This window comes from Lagenorhynchus albirostris, chromosome X (genome assembly GCF_949774975.1).
Source record: "Lagenorhynchus albirostris chromosome X, mLagAlb1.1, whole genome shotgun sequence".
NCBI classification, from domain to species: domain Eukaryota; kingdom Metazoa; phylum Chordata; class Mammalia; order Artiodactyla; family Delphinidae; genus Lagenorhynchus; species Lagenorhynchus albirostris.
In genome coordinates this window covers 123,851,103-123,866,622 of record NC_083116.1, presented here as the reverse complement: position 1 = coordinate 123,866,622, position 15,520 = coordinate 123,851,103, and the positions used below count along the sequence as shown (strand labels likewise).

The 15,520-nt window shown below is 41.0% G+C and overlaps 1 protein-coding gene across 5 annotated transcripts in view; it reads right to left on the bottom strand.

Annotated features, from left to right (window-relative positions):
- The window catches only part of ARHGAP6 (Rho GTPase activating protein 6), a 486,163-nt gene that overhangs the window by 39,586 nt on the left and 431,057 nt on the right, over positions 1 to 15,520 (bottom strand). For all 5 annotated transcript variants that reach the window (XM_060138342.1, XM_060138343.1, XM_060138344.1 and 2 more), the window contains exons 4-6: positions 9,515 to 9,771; positions 7,072 to 7,267; positions 1,706 to 1,761 (exon numbers count right to left, since the gene is read on the bottom strand). In XM_060138342.1, coding sequence (XP_059994325.1) covers positions 1,706 to 1,761; positions 7,072 to 7,267; positions 9,515 to 9,771 — 509 coding nt within the window. The remainder of the gene's footprint in view (positions 1 to 1,705; positions 1,762 to 7,071; positions 7,268 to 9,514; positions 9,772 to 15,520) is intronic.

The window sequence follows — 15,520 nt, the reverse complement described above, 5'->3', positions numbered from 1 at the left end:
CCTTGTTACAGGTCCTCAAAATACGGTGATGAGTAAAGAGGCAAAGCCCTCCCCCTCCTCCAGCTCTCAGGCTGACAGACAGGTGATAAATTGGTAATCCCACCAATGATTAATTAGCTCTTTATACTGTGACAGTTGTTCTCAAGAAAAAGTGTAGGATGCTAAGAAGTGATATAACAAGATCAAATGGTGAGTTAGAGCATATTTCACACTTGAAATCTAACCACTAATTCTATATGTATTTTTGAGAATCCTTACGTAAATCTCCATGCAAAGGTTTTCCCTTTAGTGGATCCAGATATAACTGAGGAATAATTTCCGTCACCAGCCACCTCGCCACCCGACAAGAATGCCTGTTGCTGTCCCGAATCGCACATCAATTCCAGGCAACTCATCCTTAGTGTGTATCGGGCAGTCAGAATGAAGAAGGCTTCCAGCGGCACCACTCCTAATCGTGGTCATCTAAACACACCATGTTTTTCTTCTGAGCGCACACGCACACGCACACGCACACGCACACACACACACGTGCAGAAAGAACGGATCGTGGGAAGAGCTTGGTCTAAACTGTGTGCTCCTGAATTAAATTTCTTAATCTGTCTAAGCCTCAGAAGAAGTGGGTGAAAGGGGCTTGTCTCCCAGCCGGTGGGCGGATTCAACGAGACAACGTTGATAAAAATAGTCTGCAATTCTGCACAGGTGAGAGGCCTAAGAAATGCTATTACTATGCTAACTTTCTTCCTGCTAATCTTACTGTGAAATGTTAAATGTTCAATAGTACCTTATGTGACTATTACAAATAAAACCAACCAACCAACCAAACAGAAAACATACTTCTTTTGAAAACCCCTTTTGTCTTGACAAAAAAAGAAAGACATTATGAGGAGACACTTATTTCAGTTAGTTTCAATAATATGAACAAATAGCGTTTCTTCAGCTTCATCCAACTAAAAATTATTTTCATTTGGCTTCATTTTTGAATTGCTGGGTTCCTTACTTCTTTCTGTTGGCACCAACAGAGGGAAAATAACATTTTAATTTTCTTTTAGCCAACAAATGAATTCTTTTCTCAAAGGATGGTTTGCCTTTTCTGAAGCCGTCATGAACACAGATACCTGCCTGGTCATAGGAGCCTATTCCTGAAGCTCTCATATCAAACTTCTTTTGCAAGAATGCTGCAGAGTGCAGAAGGAAACTGAGGGGTACAGTCCCCACATGGAAAATGAACTGGGGAATCAATGGGACCTTGGAAAAGTAATATGAATTATTTATTTTCGAGAAAGTAAAGCGATAAACATAGTATTTTAAAAGAAGAGATATTAATGGCATTACTCATGTCTCATTTTAGTAAAAACGGGTGCTGTACAATTGTTTGCTATTTACGATCACTTACTGATCAGGTACTCTCCGAATCTCCTACATTTACAGTGTCAGTAAGATGTTTATAAATTAGTTTCATTTGGCTGTACATGCGGTGGGCACGGCCAGATGTTTTGCTTTCAGTTGTATGATCCTAACTCTTTCACGACCTTTCTGAGATTCTGAGTTGTTGCCTTTCACTTCCTGGGACTCAATTATACTATAATAGGTGGGAGGGTACAGAAAAGATATTCAGAAATGAATTTGCATGAGCTTGAACTTTGCACGATGTAATTCAACTAAAAGTCAGGTGAAACGTACAATATAATCTTCACTTTTCACTTACTTGTCTCACTCTCTTTTTTGAGCTTCCAACTCGGAATATCCCCACTGTCTGGAGGCCTGCAAATAAGCAAACAAAATCGTCAGTCCTGTTTTGTGGCTTGAAACTGGAGGAAATCAAAATAGATATAAAAGGGAATGCCAGCACCACGCTGCAACATGCAGGGCAGTATAGTAACTTGACAGTGTGCACGAATGCTTCTTTATCCCGCACTAGATTCACCAGGTACCTAGAGGTTAGCCCTGAAAGTACCAGGATCATTTTACGTTAAATGTTTCTGATGAAAAAATTTTCTTGCGTTATTATGTATTTCCACACTTTCTCCATATGAAAAAAATAATGTAACATTTTCTTCATCATTCAGAATAAACATGAATTTTCTATGAATTTCCAGCCCTTTATCAATTTTAAAATAGACATTTCTTGCTTTACTGATCATAATTAAAACATGTACTTATTAAAGAAAATCTATAAGGTGCAGAAAAATGTAAAAAATAATATACTTTAAAAAATACCTGATGCAGAAGTAATGACTTAATATTTGAGTTTATTTCTGTTCAGTCTTTTCTCCATGAAAAGAAAATATCGGGGGTAGAATGCTGCTGCTTTTACTCAATATTATGCCACAATAATTTTTTATGCCAGTAAAAATTCTGTCAATGTCATTTAAAATGGATGCAAAATACTCTACTGCATGAATGTGCCACAATTCACTTCATATTCTCCTCTGAATGACAATATAGCTCCCCGCAACATATGTGCACTTGTTTTGATACCATAACTAGCCCTATTAGGAACAACTCTGTACATAGGTCTCAGTTTACATTTCTGATTGTCTTAAGATCATGTCCTAGAAGTGGGATTATGGGGCCAGTGCATGAAAAAGAGTTATCCAGCCCCAAATGTCAGTAGTGCCAAGGCTGAGAAACTCTTCGCTCTAAAAAATTAGGTCTCTTAAAAGAAACATAATCTACCACAAGTTAGACATTTCAACAATAGTTCCTTAATATCATTAAATATCCAGTCAACGTTCACATAAGGTTCACAAACTGTGATAGGCTGGCGAGCCTTGTAGTCTCTTAATGTGTTTGTTTCCCCCTCTCTGTTTATATGATTTCCTCGTAATTGGTTTGAGGAAGAAATAGCATTGATTTCCCACTGTAGATTTTCCCACTGCCTGGATGTAGACACTCTGTGGTGTCATTTATGTGCTCCTTTCTCGCCTTTATTTCCTCTAAAGAAACAGTTAGAGCCAGAGTTTTCTCTGATTCAGGTTTGGATTTGGGGGCAAGAAGACTTCACAAGAGGTATTATGCACTTCCTTAAGGTGGCACAGAGGGTCTGCATGACTCTCCTCTCCTATGCAAGCCATGAGTCACTGCCACTGATGATCATTGTCTACGTTTATTGTTTCATTGGTGGCTCATCTTCTCTTCATTTGGGATAATGAGTTACAAGGCTGATGGCAGACTGTAGCTGCCAGGGGTGGCTTGTAGCCACATGAAGAGAGCTGCTGTGAGAGTCCACAGACCATGAAACGTAGTCAACACTCCAGCAATCAGACTCACGCTCTCATGGCATCGTTTGCATCCTGAATCTACCTGTTCCTGAATCTAGATATAATATTCATACTTCCAGCATGTAAGTGGGAATTTGGGGGGCTGCTTTGCTTAATCTGCTTTTATCTGGGTTCTTCTCTCTTGCCACGGAAAGAGTTCTGACTAGTCCAATATATAATGATATTGGAAAGAACTGAAATTTTTACAACATTATTTCTTCCCATCCAGAAACAAAGTAGATATCTTAATTTATTTCTTAGTTTCTTAACATTTCTTGGTAAAGCTTTGCAGTTTTTGTCACAGAAGTTTCTTACTTCTTATTACAGATATTCTACGTAACTATACGTTTGATATTAATATAAACGAATTATTTTATTGTTATAGTACATAACCTATTATTGCTCTTATATAAGACATGGATATCTTTTTGTGTGTTTATTTTATGGTCTTGCCACATTGTGTATTGTGTATAAGACTTTTAAAATTGGTTTTCTAGAATTTTTCAGTTAGAAACGATAATATCTATAAATATCCCATTTATCACTTTTATTTCTTATGAGCGTTATCCTGAATTTCCAGAATAATTTGAGAGAATCATGCTGAGAGGCTAGTTATTGCTGACTTGCAGAAGTACATCTTGGTGCTTTGCACTTGGGTGCAATTTTGCTTTGCATCTATTCTCAAAAGACTTGTGTTCCTTCCTTGTTGCTGCCATCAATTCATCTGCCTTATAACTGAGTCCAGCCCCCAGCCTAATCTATTGCTTCTACCCCTCTGGGAGCTTGAAAACAGGATAATCAAGGTATTAGAATCAAATACAGAATTATATTTCTTCACCTACAAAATGAGCAAAATAAGTATCCACCTCAAAAGTTGTTCAGTGATTCAATTAATGAATGTATATAAAATACTTAGAATTGTATCTGGCATCTACTATTATACAGAGAGATATAGGCCCTAACTGAACTAAATAAGGCTTTTTGTGCAAAACAGAAAACTGTAATATAATAGGAGGTCTTAGCAGTTTTAATTTTGGCTGCATTTATTTTCTTGTTGGTCCGATGGTTTCCAAGTGGCTGAAATTTCTACATAAGTGAGATATCACATAAGGGCACTTTCTTCCCAGGTGGGACTATTCCTTTGCCTGAAGTCCTCCATTCTGTTCAAAAATGCCCATTTCTGTGTCACTATTTCCTAAATTATAGTATTTTTCCACTCAGTAAAAGTGACTGTGATTCCAAAAATAACTAGCTAGTGACTGATTGCTATAATTTCTATGTATCAATTGATTATAACCTGTTTTAAGTTTTTTAAATTAATTAATTAATTAATTTTAGGTTGAGCAGATGACAGCCTTCAGACAGCCAATGCCATTCTCTGACATAAGCCTTAGAGTCATTTTCCTCAAAGAGAAGATACAATCTAGGCATCCAGTAACCTTGACTTGAGACAGTCACTGTTAAAAACAGGTGTCCATCAAAAAAGGCATAGATCTGGCAAAGAAATGTGACTTTGCTGTACCCTCTGCCAGAAATGGATATGATCGCCTTTCTCTCCTTTTTGTCAGAAGCTGAAATGGAAACTAGAACCAGGGCACCTGAACCTCAGGCTTAGGGAATTCAAGTAATGAGGGCAGGCATAATAAGGAGGCGGCCCCACCCTAAAATCAGCCTACATCCTTTAAGTAGAAGAGAGTTAGACTCTTTGTTATATTGTCTGGGTTTGTTTTTTTTTTTTTTGTCGTTTTTTTTGTTTGAAATGCGTGCTTCGGGGAAATTAAGGATGCTTAAAGGAATTTTGGCCTAATAGTGGAGAAGGCATTTGGGTGAAGTAAAAGTGAGGAAGGGTGGCGTACACGAATATATAGATGGAGTCAAGATAACTGTCCAGGACCAATTGTTTTTGTTTGTTTCTCTCTCTCTCTCTCTTTTGTTTTTGTGTGTGTGTGTCCAAGACCAATTTGGGAGAGAATGAAAAGGTCTTTGACAAATGTCTATGAAGCTAAAGTGAATCAAACTCTCTGCTACCCATTTCAAACACTGGCAAATGAAGTCTTACAAAAGAATTGTTTTTGAAATTTGCTCTTTTATCACTGGTTTAAAGTGACCAAGATTAGTATCTGTTTGAATTTGAAACTATCTCTTATTTTTCCAGAGCCATTTGGTCTAAACATCATGGAAACTCAGAACAGAATCAGGGCCTTGAAAGATCATGTAGGTTATCTTCTTTCCTTTAGGCCCTAAACTGCATTGTAACTATTTCCCCCGCACCCCCCCAAAAAAGTGAACTTCCCTGTTTTTTAGTAATCTTAAAGGAAATGCTATTTTACAAATTATAATTCATGAAAATTTATTTTCAAAAAGAAAATACAAAGACATGCCAAGTCTTCTTTCACAAAAGCAGTTACTCAACCTGGCACTGCATTTTTGCATGGTTAGAGTAGAATTTTCTCGTTTAGAATTCTTTATAGCGCTACAGTTCACTCTCTACATTCTCTATAGGGAAAAATTATAATTATAAAAGTATGAGTCGCTTTTTCTACCTCGTAGTAAAGTTTAGGCTGAATTTAAATATTCATGTAAATTCTTTAGGTGCTAAAAGCAACTAAAGAACTCTAGTTGCTAAGCTATTTTGAAAAATAATTCTGTTCAAGTAATACTGATTGAAACATTTACATTGTGTTATCATGATACTAAGTATTGGGAATTCAAAATGCCTAAGATATTTTTATTGATGTCCTGTTTACTTTCCAAGGAGAAGAGACAGATAAGAATGTACACTCATACACATACATATACATATTGAAATTTTGTATAAACAAAGTTTCAATACATATTACTTATATTAAGTCACCCATATGATATCTAGTGATTTCCATATATAATGAATTGATTAAGAGACCTGGACATATCCTAGTCATTTTTATAAAGTCCCACTTTTATTAGAAAGAAATAGATGAGAATGTCAAGAGTAGTTATATCTATATGATAGCCTCAGAATTTGCTTTTCTGTTTCTTTTTTTTCTCTATTATGATGTGTATATTACTTTTATAGTAAAAAAGCAATTACAGTCATGTATGTCAATTATTTCTCAATAAAACTGGAAAAAAGAAGCAATTATAAACTCTTCTCACGTCCATAAAACGCATGCTAACATTATAGCAAACAAATTCAGATCGTAGACATGGCTGTTTGATGAGCCAAAAGTCTAAAGTTCCGCAAAAATTTTAAAGAGCTGTAAAGTCAGCGTATTAAGTGGAACTGAGTTTCCAAAACGGTCACGATGAAGAAATCTTAAGTGGACAGCTTTCCACAAAAATGCAAAGAGCAATATAGAAAGAAACCTATTGTCCAAAACTATGTATTTTCTATTCACTTAAGGAATGGTTCTCTAATCTGTTTTTTTTTCTGTAAGAAGCTGGACTATTATTTTTTAAAGGAAGCCTTGTGGAACCTCAATGTATAAAAAAGATGAAAGTGGCCCTGCTTTCTTTGCAGGGGGTCCTGAGGATAGCCCCAGCCCAACAGACCTTGCCCTCCCCTCAATTCCTTGATCTCCAGGGTCACTTCTGAGGACTCTTTAGGGCTGCGGAGCCTGAATACCATCAGGTGGATTCGCGCCGCCCCAAATCTGGTTCAGCCCTACTGGGGATAAGCAAACGTTCATGTTTGTAAATTTTCTTTGCAAAGGAAATTTTGGCCTAGAGCCTGATCAAATGAGCATAGAATTGGAATCGGGTGCTTGAATGAATGATGCCCGAATACATGAAAGTCTTCAGTACTTGACTGCTGACAAACAATTTTGCTTACCATGTTTTTCTAGATGTTGACAGCAGCTGTCCACCAGCCTGGGGACCTGTCTGTAAATGGGATTCAGACTGAGTTTCTTATCTCTGGCTTTTTCTTTTTTGCTTTGAGCTTCGGCAGGCAAGGAGAGCTGTAACGCTTCTAGCAGTCGAGACTGATTGTCGTCAAGATCGGTGATAGAATCCACTGACATTGCACCCTGCAAATTATACACAGACATGAACACAGAGTGCACACGGAGAAAATAAAAACTGCTTCCCCCAATGCCATCCAATAAATCCTTTTGCCCACGACCACTAATCACACTCGAAATAATACTGTTTAATTGTGCGGTTTGTATTTTCAAAGGAAAAAAGGTTAGGAAACCTCCACAGCATAGGGTAAGGTAATGACAGTTACAATTTCAACAACAGACAACTTCTTCCAAATGGAAGACAAGAGATGGCAAACATACAATTAAAATATTTTGACCCAACCACTTCATTCCTTGAAACAAGAAAACAATCACATACTTGACGAATGAGGTAAAGTCAGAGAACTCTTGTGAAAAAAAAAGAATAATTCAACTCTCGAAAGTAGATTTTAAAATAGGAGGATTCCATAAACAGTCTTAGTTTAGTTTTCCCCAAGGCGTGACACAATGAACTTTATTAGGGGAATAGTCCCAGGAGACAGCTGTAGGGAAGTAGGGAAATGAGAAAGGGAAGTGAATGCAGCTAATGAAGGGGGCATCACCAGGCCTGTGACAAGCCTGTGACAAGCCTGTGGGCCGCTGGAGCCCAACTGCCCTGGGGACCTGGGAGACCGTGTAGACCATGCACCCCAGAGCTGTTCCTGCTAAGGAGTAAGGGAGTTGGGGGTATTTATACCATGAGTCTCAAGAGTCATTGATTAAAGACAACTTCTGGTAGGGGTAGGGAGGTGACATTAACGCCTTGCTACTCGCAGCCCGTCGTCTCTATGGGTGGGCGCCTCTGGCCATCGGAGAAAGCCCCCAGCCAAGAGATGAGGTAATGACAGGTGGAAGGAGGGCTGCCACTCTAGGAATGGTAAAAGGCTGAGGGTAAGGCTGCAGGGCACCACTCATGCCTGTATGGCCACCCACCCTTTGCTGAAGCACAGAGGAAGAAGTTGGCTGCTAGCAAGGCCTGGCCAGAGGGGAGGGCATTTGGGACGCCCATTGCCTGGGCTCTAGATTCTCAGAAAGCTCATATGTGGCATTTTGGTGTCATTGCCACATAGGCTTATATAAACAGTCTGAGAGACTGTGCCAGGATTGGAAGAACAATTCTCTTGTCTGTAAGGTAGAGAAAGGGATGGCGGTCTGAATATGCCAACTTAGCTTTACACACGGTGAATCCCTGAAAACAGTGGTGGGTGGCTCAGGTGCCCCTGAGTCTTGGGGAGGTTCTAAATGTTGGAGGCTGATTGAGAACTGCAGATTTTAACTGGGAAGTGCCTCAGGGTTTTGGTTTTTTGGTGTTTTTTTTTTGCGGTACGCGGGCCTCTCACTGTTGCGGCCTCTCCCGTTGCAGAGCACAGGCTCCGGACGCGCAGGCTCAGCGGCCATGGCTCACGGGCCCAGCTGCTCCACGGCATGTGGGATCCTCCCGGACCGGGGCACGAACCCGTGTCCCCTGCATCGGCAGGCGGACTCTCAACCACTGCGCCACCAGGGAAGCCCGTGCCTCAGGTTTTAACTAGGGCAGTAGTCAATGGCTGGAGGTGGCAAAGATTTGGGGCTTCAGGTGAAAGGCAAAGGAGAGATCTCCCAGTGACCTGGGAAGTTTCAGAGATGCTTATCACCTGACTAAGCTAATCACCAACCAATTTGCCTGGAAACTCAGCTTTCCTGGATTGAAATTTGAAATGCCAAATAATAGCACACTGCCTGGAACATAGTACTCACTTAATAAATGGTACCATATTATTACAGTATTGATTTGAAAGAGGACATGTGTGTGTGTGTGCGTGTTTCTACAGTTACGTTTGAGAAAAAAGCCATGTTCCGTTGGTAGAAAAAAATCTCATTGCTTATGAAGACCAGCAGCAAGTTCACTCGGCCAGGCATAGTTCTTGGATGAGATGAAGAGATTAACAAAGACACCTGGCCCTGCCCTCGAGCCTCAAAGTCTCATGGGAAATTCTGGTACCACAACAGAAGGTTACACTAGAGTAGGATCAGTGGTGATGTTGTAGAATGTTCTGGATATCACGGGTAAGCAAGGAGAGGCACCCAATATCTTTGAAAGAGGTCAGGGAAAGGCTGTGAGGGGTGTGTCAGGTGCCTTGGGGCCGGTGCAAATTCTCCCTGAATGGGGTTGTTGACAGATACCTGGACACAAACTGCATTTCCAGTTTTCACATGAGCCAAGACTCAGAGAATAACCTTAGAACTCTTCCGTTGTCCTGACATCGGGGTCAGAGCAAACACTGGTTAACTCACCCTCCTCCTGGCCCGAGGAGCCGGCTCCGGGGTACTGGGGGACGTTGACTCATTTGGTGTTTCCGAGGTGGAGCTGAGAGATGAGTTACTGCTTGAGAGTTCTTTGTTTTGTCTTTTATTTCCAAATGGGAGGAGGGAAGCCACAAAATCGGAGGCATCCTTCTGCTCGCCCCTCTGCGAGTCCTGCTTGAGTTTATAGGCCCGGTCGTTTGCGATGACTTGGGATAAGGGCATTCCAAACGCCTGTGGGATGAACTCTGGAATCAAAAACCAAACATTCACTTTCAGAGAAAGACTGCACCAGGGGAGACTCTCAGTCATGTTGCAGATCAAAGGGCAGACAAATTCCAACGACTGTTTTCTGAAGAACTGATTCATCCATCAATATACGGAGATGACTGTTGAGTTTGTCAGAGTGGCTGACGTTTCTATCTCAATAAAGAAAGCTAGGATGTATAAAGAGCATGGGTTTTAAAAATCTAAGCCTCGAGTTTTTCTCGACGTATCTCAAGTATGTTGAAAGGAAATAACTTTATAGAGAAGGGTGACATTTTTTGATAGGATGAACATAATACTTCATCCTCGTGAGTAAACGGTTTTACAAAATGTGTCTTTGATTGATGTCTCAAGAGCCCCCAAAGCTTACAAGGCCTGAGAAGACTCTGTGCGTATACAGTCATTCAACTGTCACTTACTAATACCTACTGTGTGCCGTGTCAAGGTATGCAGTGAGGAGTACAAAGCTTACAGAAGGTCCAGTCCTCGCTCTTGAAGGGTTCAGAGTGTGGGGTGAGGTGGGGACTGGAGAATCAGATACGTAAATAATTGCAGTTGTGTCTATCATCTGTGTAAGAGAGAGATGCCAAAAATTACTGAAATTCAGGTAAGTGGCTACACTCTGAGGTTCCCAGTCAAAGAGCTTCCAACATGTGAAATGACAACTCAAGAGACAGAGGAGCAGCTTGGGAATAAGTTTGTTCTTTTTTTCTTTGTGTTCTTTGTTCCCACATGCTGCCTCCAATTGCTGGGTTAGGGCTGTCACGCTCATGATCTATACTCAAGCCATTCTCCAGGCCACATGAAGAAGTGGATTCTCACCACTAGATATCCGATGAAGAGCCCAGAATATAATTTATTAAATCCTCTAGTAAGGACAATTTGGGGGAAGGAGCATAATGCAGAAACCTACGGCTTTATTTGGAGATGTATACACAATTGCATTCTGCATCTCTAGAGTAAATCCACTTGTATACACGTACATTGTAAGCACGCTGATCCTTAGGGCCACGCATTTTATTCGTAATATTTTAAATTCATGCTAAAAGCGTCAATAATTATATTAAATGCATTATTTCTTTGAGACTAAAAATTACATCTCCTAGCAGCAGAAAACTGGAGTCTAGCCTCTCCCTTGTTTTTATAACCCTTATGAATAAACCAGAATGAGCAAGGGAAAACAATTCTAAGGTTGAAAATGCTAACATTAAATCAGGTGGAAAGAGGCCCTAAAAGGTTTTCCTCTTTGATCCACGGCAACATTTTGAACATCCCGGGGCTAATGGTCAAGTCTGCATTAAAAGCAGAAATGGCACTTGAGGGCTTCCCTGGTGGCGCAGTGGTTGAGAGCCCGCCTGCCGATGCAGGGGACGCGGGTTCGTGCCCCGGTCCGGGAAGATCCCACATGCCGCGGAGCGGCTGGGCCCGTGAGCCATGGCCGCTGAGCCTGCGCGTCCGGAGCCTGTGCTCCGCGACGGGAGAGGCCACAGCAGTGAGAGGCCCGCGTACCGCAAAAGAAAAAAAGAAAAAGAAATGGCACTTGACAAGCCTGAACCTCTTGTTCTATCAAAACATGCAATTCATTTTGAAGTGAAAAATCAAAACTTCAGCATTTCGGGATTTTTCAGAGGATGCTTATCATCCTCTATAAGTTTGTGAACTAGTCGGCATACGTTAATGCAAAAAACAATTCAGGCATTTGTTTTGAGGGATCAGTGTGGACAGTGTAGCAAGATCCAATACTCACTACTGATAAAAGGTCATTTCCACTACTAGCAAAATCAGAAACCAAAGGGGACACCTCAGGGTTTATTGTGTAAATCAGTGCTATCTTGTCTATGGGAATAATCAAATAGTCTTCCTTCAAAAAGCTTGGGGCAAATCTAGGAACATGCGTATGGCAAGGCTGATAGCTACTTGGAATATATAAAAACTGTTGGTGGGTAATGATAGCAGAAAGGACACTGATAAATGTATCAAGTGACCTGTGTCTGCTCAAGCAGGCATACTCATAGCACGGATTTAATGTGACATGAGGACTATTGATTCCTCTCCTAGACATTTTTTCCACATAAAGGAAACCAACCAGACTCGGCTAGAGATCTCTAATATATCCTTGGAAAAAAGAAGCAAGATGGTTTCCTTTGGTATCTGTCATTTTTAATATCTAGAAGTCTGCCGCTCTACTTGTAAATTGGAATAACTGAATAGAAATTAAACAGATGGAATACATGAAGTCATTCTCCCCAAATGACTCTTCTATTTCTTTTCTTATTTCTGCTTTTCTCTAACAGGCTTTCTTTCCTGGCTGAGTTTATTTATTCTTTCAGTGGTAGTGTTTTGATCTCGTCTCTTTAGTTTCGCGTTGCTTTCTCCAGAGAACTCTCTCACAAGCTTCAGAAAGGAGACAGATCTCTCTATGCTCTAAACTTGTGTCACAGTGCCTAGGCCCTGGAAAATTCTAGGCAGGGTTCCTTGAATGCGATTGCTTCTCAAAATATGGGTATTGTGAAACTGAGGACTCGGCCCAAGGCTGTTGAGCAAAACCCTCCTTTCTGTGTAAATAAAGTGTTGGGCACACATGCTTATCTGTGGGTTCAAAGCTCTTCTGTTGGGGAGGAGAAGGGAACCTACAGACTCTGTGTTGATAGCAGCTAATAAATTTGATAATGGGTTTTTCAAACCATAAAAATATTACCCAAGACTCAGTGTTCTGGGCCCAGGGACTGTGTGTATCGTGTTCTAATCTATAGTATGTGTTTACTAAGGAGACTGCATCCCCTGCTGTCCTCATTGGTAGAGACTGTCTCTGCTCCCTCCCCATGACCCTCAGGGCCAGGAGGTGGTGTGCTGGTCGCTCAGCTGTGCTTCAGCTTCCAGATCCTCTCCCTCCTGCTGTGTGGCAGAAACCTGGGGCCACTGCAAGCTCCCCTGCCCCCATGCTCACTGCTATCTTCTATCATCACCGTCAGAACCCCCGTCTACCATCATCCCGGGAGACGTGGATGTCTACCCAAATGACCCATCTGGTTCTGTCCTCACATCTCCTTGACTTTCTCCTCTCCTCTCACTTTTGCCTGCAAGCTACCTTTTCCACCAACTCCCTCAGTCCCATCCTGGACCTATCCTCAGCAGAAGTGATTTGGCCCCTGGAATCAGGCTTCCTTCCTCCACCGTGGTCTCACCCTCCCACCCCAAGCTCATGTCTTACACTGCAGTGTGGCAATCCATTTAAAGACACCATTAAGCCACCCCATCCTTAATTCACTTTGATGGCGTCTCAGTGCTCTTAGCATGCAGACCGGAAGTTGTGCTGCGGCCCACAGTCCTGTGCGAGGTGGCCCCTCCTATTCCTCCCTGGAATCACACCCCCCCTGTTTCTCTCATCTCCAGTAACAGCACTCAATACATTTTCTTTGAGAATTTCTAAAGAGTGATAATTGCTACTTGATGTTTCTACTGTTATTTAACATGGCACAAAACAAAGTTGTATCAACTATTCCTACGTAGTGCTACTTCACAACTCACATCTATTAACCCATTTAGACAGTGAGGAACAATAAAACATGGCATGATGTAATTTCGGCACAAAGAAAGGTGCTAGACCTGAACTATCAGCAGAGTTTATGTTGATACACACTTCATCATCTGAAACTATCCTGTAGACAGGGGACCTAGCTCTCAGACTTAGGCCACAGTAAAACCTACTTCCCTTGTGCTCTGATTAGGAACCACAATAATTGGCACAAAGTAGCCATTTTAAAACCTCTCCCCAAGAGTGATTCTTTTTGACACAAGAAAGAAATATTCTGAAGTTCTGAAAGTTTAAAAAATACTTTTTGGATGCCAAGTAATTTAACTAAGAGAAATGAAGAACCTTGGAACTCTTCTGTATGAAAATATGTTTTCTGAACCAGCATCAATCCTGAATTACTTTCTGTATGGAAATCAAAAGTCATATGGGCACTGCTTAAGTGGCAGGAGGGACACAGAAGTGTCACATGATCTGCTGTATATTATGTTAAGGCAATTAAATAAAACACAGGCCATGATTCATTCCGATTGAATCAATTAATATAGCAGCACATCAAACACTTAATGAATCGCTTTATTGGGAGAGCGATTCGATTCTAAAAAGCTGCTCCTGTTTATTTTTAGATGACCCAACCCAAGAAGTCATCTAGAATTTCCTGTTTTCCTTCTTTTACTCTTGGATTCAAATGATTGTCATTTTTCACATGTGCAGCTGTTATGAACCCCAATGCTAATATTCCAACGGAAGAGAACAACGTGAAATGATCACAACCATGCGAGACCTGCACACTGCCTCATCACACCCCGGTTCCCAAGACATCCACGTAATGGATGCGTGGACACACACAGGACTTTATGTTCAGAGAAGATGCCATGTAATTAAGTTTCACTTAAGCCTAGGACGTCACCTTTTTAACTATCAAAGCTATATTTTAAAAATACCTCTTTTGCCATAAATCCTGGTATTTTTCTCCTTAGTTGGATGGGTGATGTGTTTTTTTCTTTGGAACCACCAGGACCTGCCTTCCTTTTCCCAGCCAGCACCCCTGTGCAACCCTATAGAACACTGCCAAGTTTTCACTGAGCCTATACAACACATAAATATGATTTGGTCTAAAATGTGTAATAGTCCAGTGCATAGTGGTTGATTACTTCCCCTGGCCCTTCCTGCCCTACCCTCACTTCCTGCTGTTTTCTTACATAAGCGAGCACACATACATCTCCCTGCGTTGAGGGAATTCAAACATCTGCAAAAAATGTTCACTGTGCTTAGTTTAGCCGGAACGGGCACTTCCGAAGAATCACCTCGAGTCTACATTGTGAGTGTTCAGATCCTAGTGCCATTATCTTGATCCTAGAATAAACAACTTTAAAGATAACACATTGCTGCTATCAGTCTGAACGATCCCTTTAATAACTCTATAAACACTGAGAATTCTCACGAATCCTCTAATCTCACGAGATAAAGATGGTCCATGGCAGCAACAGACTGAGTAAAAACTCTAGTTTAATAAAGCTACGCTGGCTACTAACGTTCCTTTAAAAAATAAGGGTAAGAACACATGAACCAATTAAACACAATACAGTTTATCAGACAAGGATAGGTATCTGGACAAGAGTTAATGTCTTTTGCATTCATTATGCCAGCAGTAGACTCTCCTGTGGTAGAAGGTGCCCTGGGGAGTATACTGGTTAGTATGGACCAGAGTTCTCTTCTTAGAAGGTGCACATTAGTAGTTTATAACATTACTCATGCTCAGCTCCCCTACAGACCAACGGGATCAGATTTTCTGGGGTGGGGGTCTGGGCACTGGAATGTTTAAAGGTTTCAAAAATTATCCTGCTATGTAGTCAGGGGTAGGGATCACTGCCATTTTCATGTCCTTTTCTTCAGTTTGAGGTAAACATTTGAAATGTCTGGAGATATTTTGGTTGGGGGCGGTGCTACTGGCATCTAGTGGTAGAGACCAGGGATGCTATTAAATATCTCAGACAATGTACAGGACAGCCTCCACGAAAAATAATTATCCAGTCTAAAATGTCAATAGTCCCAAGGTTGAGAAATCATGCTCTAAGGGAAGTAAAACATTGGCTTTCCGTTCTTTAGAATTCTTTAATCTCTTTTTAGTCCAAGAACCAGATGTCATGACCCTTTAGGCACAGTTCAAGATGTGGGTGTAGAGTCTCGGATCAACG